At 43.6% G+C, this 10342-nt stretch overlaps 1 protein-coding gene across 1 annotated transcript in view; it reads right to left on the bottom strand.

Moving 5' to 3' along the window:
* Nucleotides 1-10342, bottom strand: part of CEP162 (centrosomal protein 162) — a 99951-nt gene that overhangs the window by 77148 nt on the left and 12461 nt on the right. The window contains exons 3-5 of the mRNA XM_003801303.1: nucleotides 9643-9789; nucleotides 9146-9329; nucleotides 4966-5033 (exon numbers count right to left, since the gene is read on the bottom strand). Of these exons, the coding sequence (XP_003801351.1) occupies nucleotides 4966-5033; nucleotides 9146-9329; nucleotides 9643-9789 (399 nt within the window). The remainder of the gene's footprint in view (nucleotides 1-4965; nucleotides 5034-9145; nucleotides 9330-9642; nucleotides 9790-10342) is intronic.

Below are 10342 nucleotides of genomic sequence, written 5' to 3'. Positions count from 1 at the left end.
GGGGCATGTGGGGACCAGTGTCGGGACTGTGCTGCGTGGGGCATGTGGGGACCAGTGTCGGGACTGTGCTGCGTGGGGCATGTGGGGACCAGTGTTGTGACTGTGCTGTGTGGGGCCTGTGGGGACCAGTGTCGGGACTGTGCTGCTCAGGATATGGGAACCACTGTCGGGACTGTGCTGCGTGGGGCATGTGGGGACCACTGTTGGGACTGTACTGCGTGGGGCATGTGGGGACCAGTGTCAGGACCGTGCTGTGTGGGGCATGTGGGGACCAGTGTCGGGACTGTGCTGGGAGACTTGGAGAGAAATGACGGACCAGACCAAATGTAAGGGAAGCAGCATGTCAAAGGTTTCTGAAACAAACATCAGGTCGGGTTTGTGTAAAAATAAAAGAGCAAAACCAAACTGAGAAGGTGATTCTTGTCTGGAGGCACCAGAAACGACACCCAGCTGCTCCACAGCATCTGCAAACAATGAGGCCATGGCTGTGGAGCAGCTGACTTTTTAGGCAGGACCATGTTACATACTCACAGTACATTTCTTTTTATTTTGTTTTGTGTAGAGGGAGTCTTACTCTTCACCAGGGCTACAGTGCCCTGGTGCCACAGCTCACAGCAACCTCAAACTCTTGGGTTCAAGCAATCCTCCTGCCTCAGCCTCCAGAGTAGCTGGGACTACAGACGCCCACCACAGTACCCGGCTACTTTTTCTATTTTCAGTATAGACGGGGTCTCATTCTTGCTCAAGCCACTCAAGCGACCCACCCGTTGGCCTCCTCGAGTCCTGGGATTACAGGTTGAGTCCTCTGTCCCTACTGCCCATCCCTGCTGCCCAAGTTACCCTTTACCCTCGCTAGCTTTAAAAATATTATTTGCGTAACAAAAAAGGTGCTTAACATTAAAAGAAGTTAAACCACATTCAATGTAAAAGATTTAAGGATCCTTCCCAGAGACGTTTTTAACCCTTTGTAGGCAAATTCAGCTGCAAGTCTTTAACTTATTTATGTCTGATGCAATCTAGAGGGCCTTTCCCTTGCTGCGTAGGAATTAAAGGGACTGTATTCAGCCTACTCAGTAAATAATCAGTAAATCGGACAAAGTATATAAAACAACTATTTTCAGATATTTGGCAACTGGCAGCCAAAACATCTGATTCCTAAGAAAAGATAAACAAGTGAGCTGGCCCTGCGATTTTCTGAGAGGCTGTGCTCTGGAGTGCTGCAGGGATGAGACCAGGGCAGCCCCACCGGAGTGCGGACAGAGGAGCGCTGGAGGGGATGAGCCGGGTAGGAGGTGCAGGGCAGTGATTGTTAGAGGAGCTGCCTGTGTAAGACAGAGCTCCAGAAACCTGCACAGGGGCCTCCTGGAGCAGAACACTGAGTGGATCACGCAGACAGTGAGCCAAGGATGACTGGGCGTTTCAGGGTCCACACAGGGAGACACTGATGAACACTAACCTGTTGGAGTGGAAAGTGTCCACTGATCACCGGGGGCTACTTAGTAGAAACCTCAAAAGGGGTATCCCTTAACAGCAGGGTTAACGCTGCAGTCTCCACCCTGGGCCACAGACGGGTACTGCCCTGGGCTGCAGACTGGTACTGTCCCTGGCCTGTTAGGAACTGGGCCGCACAGCAGATGAGCAGTGAGCAAAGCTTCACCTGCGTTCACAGCCACTCCCCCTCGCTCGCAGCCCCGTGCATCACAGCCTGGGCTCTGCTTCTTGTCAGAGCAGTGGTGGCATCGGACTCTCACAGGACTGAGACCTCTGCTGGGAACTGCACGAGCAGGGATCCGGGGCCTGTGCTGATGCCTGGTGATCTGAGGGAAACACAGTGTGCCTGAATCATCCCAAAACCAGTCTGTGGAAAACCCATCTTCCAGGAAATTGGTCCCTGAAGCCAAAAAGGTTGGGGCTGCTGGGTTAAATGACTCCAGGGCTAATCTAGACTTTCCCTAAGAAGGTGTAAGGAAATCCGCAAAAGGTGAGGTGACAGGATCAGTTACTTCCCAGAACAGAGCTCAGCATTCATTAGAAGAAGAAAATTAGACCCAGACATTCAACAATGCAAATTCACAAACCCAATATCCAATGAAGAAAACTGCTGGATGTCTAAGAAGCAGGGAAAAGTGTAACCAAGAGAAAAAACAGATAATACAAAGAGATCCAGAAATGAACAAATACTGGGATCTGTGAAATATGCCTAAAAGTAAGGACTTGAAAAAAAATGAACATAATGAGGAAAGATACTAAAGAGATTTTAAAAAGAACCAGAGGGAACTTGTAGAGTGAGAGAGAACGCAGCACAGACGGCAGGACAGCAGAGGGAAGGACAGCAGAGGGCAGCGGAGGCTGGGCAGAAAGGACGGTGGTGGGTGGGAGGGTGCAGGGGGCCTCAGGGGCTGGAGGACAGACGCAGGGTTCCACATGCTCAGATTAGCGTTGGAGGGCGGAAGACAGAAAGCAGATGTGATGTTTTAAGAATAGCCAGGATGTTTCTGATTTTGATAGAAACTATAAATTCACAGATTAGTGATGCTCAATCACCTCCAAACAGGATAAACTTACAGAAAAAGAAAACTAGGACATGTTACAATTTAGCTGCCAAGAAATGCAGAAAGAGGAATCCTGAACACAGGAAAAAAAATCCAACGCACAAAGTAGCAGTAACTGGAAGTCCACCAACTGCTCTCAAGAGATGAGGCCAGAGGGCAGCAGGGAGAAATCCCTGAAGTGTAGACAGAGTGGCCTTTGAGTCCAGCCACTCAGAAGGTTATGGTGGGAGGATTGAGGGAGCCCGGAGCTCAAGGTCACAGTGAGCTGTTTGCACCGCTGCACTCCAGCCTGGAAGAGCAGAGCAAGGCTCTGTGTCTTTCTTTAAAAAAAATAAAAAAGTACCTAAAGAAAAAAAAAACCTCTAACCAAAAATAAAATAATAATAAAGGCAATAAACCACAGAGAATAAACATGTGGGTAAATGTAAATACCAATTTTACATAAAAATCCACTTTTCGTTGTATTTTTATTTTTTTTAGAGACAGAGTCTTACTTTGTCACCCTTGGTAGAGTACCGTGACGTCACAGCTCACAGCAACATTAAACTCTTGGGCTCAAGTGATTCTCTTGCTTCAGCCTCCCAAGTAGCTGGGACTATAGGTGCCTGCCACGACACCTGGCTATTTTTTAGCGATGGGGTCTTGCTCTTACTGAGGCTAGTCCAGAACTCATGGTTCAGGCAATCCAGTGGCCTCAGGCTCCCAGAGTTCTAGGATTACAGGCATGAGCCACTGCACCGGGCCCCAATGTTTTATTTCTTTAAAATACTTTTAAAGGTTAACTGCATGTTTTAACTATAATACATATAATTATTATATAATAATCATATAATATATAAAATTATTTTTATTATGTAATAATTATATTACATATTATATATTATATGAACTCTTTCTATGTATCTTAAAACCCCACAGTGTGCTATAATACAACATAATATGATATAATATAATATAATTAATACAGTAGCACATTGTGGGGTTATGCAGGAAAACAATGTATGACAAAAACAGTAAAATGGTTGAGTGGAGTTTACTTTTGTTACAGTTCATAATAAAGTTACATGTTATTTGAAAGAAGAACCTAGTAAGGTAAAGACATATATTATGAATCATAGGGCAACTAAGAAAAAAAGAGGTCTAACTAAAATGGCCAAGTAATAATAAAATACGACACTATAAACAGTCAATCCAACAGAATGCAGGGCAAAAGCAAAAACAAAAAAAAGATGCAGAACACATGGCAAAATAGCAAACGCCTGACTACATTAATAAACACATTTCTATAGGATAGAAACACTTCAGTTAAAAGTCAGAGCCTGACTACATTAATAAACACATCTCTGTACAGGATAGAAACACTTCAGTTAAAAGTCAGAGAATACTTTGCTTTTTGCTTCTCCATTCCTGTGATGCTTTACTATGAAGAATTCTAATATGAAGGCAGTAGATGACCTAATAAAGGTGGGAGGCAGAGGAATGAGGGCGCAGGAAGAGGGGAGGCAGGAGGGAGATGGGGGTCACAGTATGTGGCGCACCTCTTGGGGGTGGGACACAATTATAAGAGGGACTTTAACAAATGCCATCAGTGTAACCTAATTTTTTGTACCCTCAATGAATCACTAACAATAAAAAAAAAAAAAAAAGGAAAAAAGCCAGAGAGTGAAAAAAAAGTCACGGAGTGTCAGATTGAACTAAAACGCAAAGCCCCGCTATATGCAGTTGACAAGAAAACTATTTACATATAAAAACTCAGATGTATTAAAAGTAAAAGATGGGCCAGGCACGGTGGGTCAGACCTGTAACCCCGCACTCTGGGAGGCCAAGGCAGATGGACTGCTTGAGGTCAGGAGTTCAAGACCAGCCTGAGCAAGAGTGAGACCCCGTGTCTACTAAAGCAATTAGAAAATTAGGCATTGTGGGGTTTGCCTATTCTCCCACCTACTTGGAAGGCTGACACAGAATGATCCCTTGAGCCCAGGAAGTTTGAGGTTGCTGAGAGTTATGACAAGGTCATGCCACTCTAGCCAGGGTGACAGAGTGAGACTCTGTCTCCAAAAAAAAGAAAGAAAAGAAAAAAGTTAAAAGATGAGAAAAGGTTATTTCCTCACAACCACGCCTGCTGATTTTGTCCAGGCTTCATGGATTCCCACAACCCTTGCACAAAAATCCCTTTTCTGTGTCCACGGCGAGCCCACTGCCCACGGGGAGCCCACTGCCCACTCTCACACACGGGGTGCAGTTCCCTCAACACTGTCTCAGCAGCTCAGAGGATGACACAGGTGACCCCACCCTGCCCGGCCAAAGCTCTAAGACACAACTTTCCTTTTGGTTATTTTTCTCTTATTACCATCTTCATTCAAAGCTATGCTATCTTTACAAATGCTATGGATTTTAAAACCAATGAAATTACCTGCCAGTTCTTCATGTTTTGATTCATTCCCATGTTCTCCTTCAGTAAGTTCTACCTTGCCTTGATTACTGAAAAAAATATTAACTTAATTTAGTATTTTATGTTAAGAATAAATTCTTATACAATCCTTTGTATGTTTAAAAAACAAATCCCTAAAATTATTTCCTCTCAAGTACTCTTATTCTGTCTGATTAATAATTGGGGCTGGGCATGGTGAATCCTAGCATGAATCCAGGAGGCTAGAGCAGGTGTGGTGGCATGCACCTATAGGCCCAGCCACCCAGGAGGCTGAGGCAGGAGGACGCTTGAGGTTGCAGTGAGCTGTAACCCACTGCCCTCCATCTGGGGAAACAGCGAGACCATCTCAAAAAGAAAATTTAAAAAGCTAAAAATTGGGGAGATATAAGGAAAATCTTTTGAAAATAAAGCATCTTTAAAGCATAAGCAATTGTAACTGCACACAAGTAACACAAAGGGAAACACACAATTCCTAAATCCACGTAATTTTATACAGACATGTGAGTTTAAACACACATATACACTATCTTAGGATGCAGATGGCCCTTCCTCACCTCACGTAAATTTATACAGACGTGTGTTGTATACACACACTATCTTATGACCCAGATGGCCCTTCCTCACTTCACCTAAGTTTAACAGATATGTTTATACAGATGTGGACGTTTATACACACACACACACACACTCTTAGGACCCAGGTGGCCCTTCCTCACTTCACGTGATTTTATACAGACATGTGAGTTTACACACACACACACTTAGGACCCAGGTGGCCCTTCCTCACTTCACATGATTTTATACAGACATGTGAGTTTACACACACACACACTATCTTATGTCCCAGATGGCCCTTCCTCACTTCACGTGATTTTATACAGACATGTGAGTTTACACACACACATACTATCTTATGACCCAGATGGCCCTTCCTCACTTCACCTAAGTTTAACAGATATGTTTATACAGACGTGGACGTTGATACACACACACACACACACTTAGGACCCAGATGGCCCTTCTTCACTTCACGTAATTTTATACAGACATGTACTGGTGAACAATCTGAGCCAGAAGGAAGCGGAGAAGAAGCCTTAGAACAGAGGACTCAGCAAGAGGACGGAGGAGCAGGCGTGTCTGGGTTGTATGTACTGGAGATACTAGTTCCTATTCTCCCTTGCAAACCAAGAAATCAGTTCATTTTTCAGTCTCACAGCCCTGCCTTTCAGGACCTTGTAGGCTGGAGAAGCTCTGAGACTATACAAATGACAGCAGCAAACACCTCGCATGGCACACTCCATGCTACCCTGCACAGTGACCATCCTGTCCAGAGCAAAGCATCAATAGTTAAGAATCTGCTATGAAATAAGAGAAAGTTAAGAGACATTGCAAAGTAGCATAGAGTCATGCCCCCGACCTGTGCGTGCGTAAACGGTGTTGTCACTGCTGAAGAGGTGATCACCGAGGACTTGAGGATCCTGCACACTCTTGTGGAGTTGCCAGGATCTTTGCCATGCAAAGCCCTGACCGTTTTCACCAAGCCACTTCCCAGGGGTCTGTTTTGTGAGCAATCTTGAAAGATGAGGTAACGTTTCTGCCCCGAGAGCAGCCTTGTTCCCCCTTGCTGGAAAGAGAAGTCAGTGCCCATCTGTCCCTCAACCTGCTGCACCTGCAGGCGTCCACCAGGGGTCCTTGGCTTTGCCCGGGGTCTCCTGGGGCAGGGGACCAAGCCCAACACCAATATGCAGGGGCTGCTTTTACTCTGACAAAACAGGTCTTTGGTTGTGACCCAGAAATCTCATGTTTATTGTCAAAATCCATAAAACTAGAAGTCTGTTTAGCTTGTGAGCAGGATAAAAATCCCAGACCCTATGATTTATGACATGAGATGTCCTGTTCCATTGATGAGAAGCTGATCATCTTGAGGACAGAGTAGCCGCTCTAGAACGGGGTGATGTTCTCCTGACCTTTAACTTCATAATACTTGCGTGTCTTCAAAGTCCTAAATAACATTATAATCTGCTTTGTATTCATAATAAAAAATCCCATGAATAACTAAACCAAGGACATTAAAAGCCTCAGGAGTCACGAGTCTGGAGCACGTACTGTGAGTGGGGGGCAGGGTGGGACTGGCAGCCTAGCACTGGTGTGTACGCATGGTACATGTCCAGGCGCCTCTGGAAATTAGTCAACTTGAGAGGTGGTCAGTGCAGGGAGGTGGTCAGCTGTGGAGGTTCTGCTGTGTTCATGACCTTGGATGAATGAGCTGATATCACTGACGCGGCACAAGTTTTATTCTTCATTCGGGTCATTACAGAAGATTTTATTTGCTATGAAGAGTTACTTGCTTTGGGCACACTTAGGAATAGAAAATCGGGAATAGATATCTTCAGCAATTTCAGGATAAAGGTCATGAAGTTGGACTGAATCTGGTAAATTTTGCGCATGAACCTGTGTACACGTGGTGCACCTTCCGGGACAGGAAACCATGAAGGGTTTAATGCACAGACAAAAAGGCACGAGCAGATACAAATGCTCTCTGCCCTTTTCATTCTGTGCTGAAGCTCCTTCCAGTGACTCTGCAGTAAGTTGTAAGTACTATTAACTATATTCCTAAAAACCCAACAAGGCACCGTCAGCTTCACAATATGCTACAGCTGGAAGACGAGGGTTCCGTGGACCCACCATTCTAAAGTGCTCGGCTGTTACAGAGACAGGTGTGGCCAGTTTATCTTTGTGAGAACAGATACATTTTATGAAGAACGGAATCACCAACGTGAATTATTGAAGATTTCTGTAGGAATGTAGCATTTCTCTGTATCTTGTCAAAACAAAACAAACTGAACATTTCTCTGCAAAGTAAAACTAAGTCTATATATGACATGTGGAAAAAGTCCAAGCATTTCAGGGAAGGCAAAACACTCCTTCAAAAGGAAATTTCAGATGAACATTTTCTCCGGTTGACAAAGGTCACTGATGAGCAGGACAGTACAAGCAAATCATTTGAAGAATGTGACGCCGTCACAGCCCCAGTGACTGCAGGGGAAAATGCTCTGACTCCGAGAACCACAACATCACACTCACATTACTATTTCAGCCTCACCGGGTTGATACACCAAGGCCCCTAAGGAAACTCAGGTGGAAGTGATTGAGTTCACAGTAGACAGCATCTTAAAATCATTGTTTGATGCTAAGAAAGATACAAATGAAATACGAGCACCCCGGCCTTCAGCAACACAGAAACAAGAAGGCCTGGGTCACACGTTCTTGCTTTTCTACTTCTGCGAGTCTGCATTCTCCTGCCCAACCCAGTCAAGACACCGTGAGGGTCAGAACTGCCCGACACCACCTAGAAGGGCCCCTGCACCTCCCAACCTCCAGGCTGCAACCAGATATCCAAACGCTTTCCAACAAAAAGCAGACAGACCAAGTCATTAAAAGGTTAATTATAAATTAATAGTTTTTATTTTTTGAAATTATTAAGCACATAATAGATTTTCACAAAATAATGTACATTTTCACATCTTTACAAAATAATGTACATTTTTAAGTGTATCTAATGGAAATTTCTTGACTGTGGCCTTATTTGATTACAGCTAACTTAATTGGCTTCCGGCTGAGAAGGGTCCCACCTCTGGCTCACTGTGTGTAAGAGGGGCACAGCTCAGCCAACCAGCAGGCCTTCCAGGGTGAGCGAGGGTCCTGACAGTCTTCAGGACCAACGCCACAGAGCAGTACAATGCGGCCGCACTTGTCCCTGCTCCTTGGTTCTCAACTCCCTTTCCCTTTCTGTTTCTTTTTTCCTGAGCTTATAATAGTAACTCGGACTCTCTTATTAATTTTATCTGTGGAAAGTCATTTACTAAATTACTTTCCTAGCAAGGACTTGCTGGCAACATACTGCTAGTCTCACTGGATCCAGAGCATGAAATTTCAGACTCTGGAGGGGAAGGAGCTCTACAGTACAGATAAGCACGTTCTAGTCAAACATAAGAAAAATCCTGACTCTAATAATGAGCAGAGAACAGAATTATAAAAATAAGATTTAATTTTGCCTGTTACACTGTTTAGCTATTCACATCCAAGCCTACACTTGTATCAACCTTCCAAAAACTAAGAAAACACAAAAATCATTTAAGAGTTTATAGTGTATTTACTTTACCTATGCGAAGCTTTAAAATGTGCGGAGTCATCAGAATCCAATTCCTCATTTAACCTTGAGTAATCGATGGGCGGTGTCCTGCCCGTCTCCAGCCTGGAGAAGAACCTCTCTTTCTCCTCCTGTTCTTCCAGTGTGTCCAGACCCAGCCCCAGGATGCTGTGACTGAGCTCAGAAACCACCAGTCCTAAAGGGAAAGCACAGACGTGCTATTAACAGATGGAATTTTGATAAATTCACCTTAATGATACGTTTTTCCACATTATATAAATTAAAAAATTTTTTTACAAATACTTAATCTCTCATTCACCAAACACAGATTTATATTCATACTGAATATATAAGTTTAATTCTTTTCTAGAGTTGTAACTCCCTCTAGGAAGACATTAAATCTATCTCTGTGTTTTAGTAAAGGAGGCTCCAGAGTTAGGACTTAATTTTTGTACTCTGAACGTCAACATTGTAGTCAATAATGCCAACTTGTAACTCACATTTCTTACCATTTGTTTCTAAGCTGTCAACACTTAAGATAGAGGTTCCACTGCTTTTAAGAAACTGAATATTTTCAGCAGACTCCTCTTCTGTGCCCACAATGGACTGAGAAATCTTCTTTGTTTTCAAAAAGCTCACATGTGTTCCAAGCTGTCCTAGGAATAGAATTTAATATAGTTGACTGATTTTATTCAGAGAATTGTTTTGACCAGTATGACAACACAATAATATTGTTACACTAATGTGCACAGCAGCTACAAAATAAACTTGCTCTATTAAGTAAAATCCACCAGACAAAAGAAAAATTAAGATTCAATTTGATTGCACTGTATCTTATTAAATAGGGTATTTTAAGCATTTGCATAATGAGACAAGATTTGTGCACATCATTTTAAGCACAAGCACTGAATACATTACACTGTGCACCTGAAAGGGTCTCTTTTGAGACTGGGGTAGAAAGTTCATTCAGAAAAAGAATAACAGAGAACATTTCAACCTAGAGAAAAAATATCAACATTCAGGTATATGAAGGTCACAGAATGCCAAACAGATTTCACCCACACAAGACCAATTGTGGCATTTGATTATCAGCTCCCAAAAGTCATGGGACGCAAGAAAAAAAGATATAAAGGAAGGAGTGCCGGACGTCCTAGGCCAGGAGAGCTGGACATACAGGGAAAAAAAGTAAGATCTAAAGGAAGGAGTGCC

This window comes from Otolemur garnettii, unplaced genomic scaffold (assembly GCF_000181295.1).
Source record: "Otolemur garnettii isolate 467f Iridium unplaced genomic scaffold, OtoGar3 scaffold00205, whole genome shotgun sequence".
Classification (NCBI taxonomy): Eukaryota; Metazoa; Chordata; class Mammalia; order Primates; family Galagidae; genus Otolemur; species Otolemur garnettii.
This window is presented reverse-complemented; position numbering and strand designations above follow the sequence as displayed.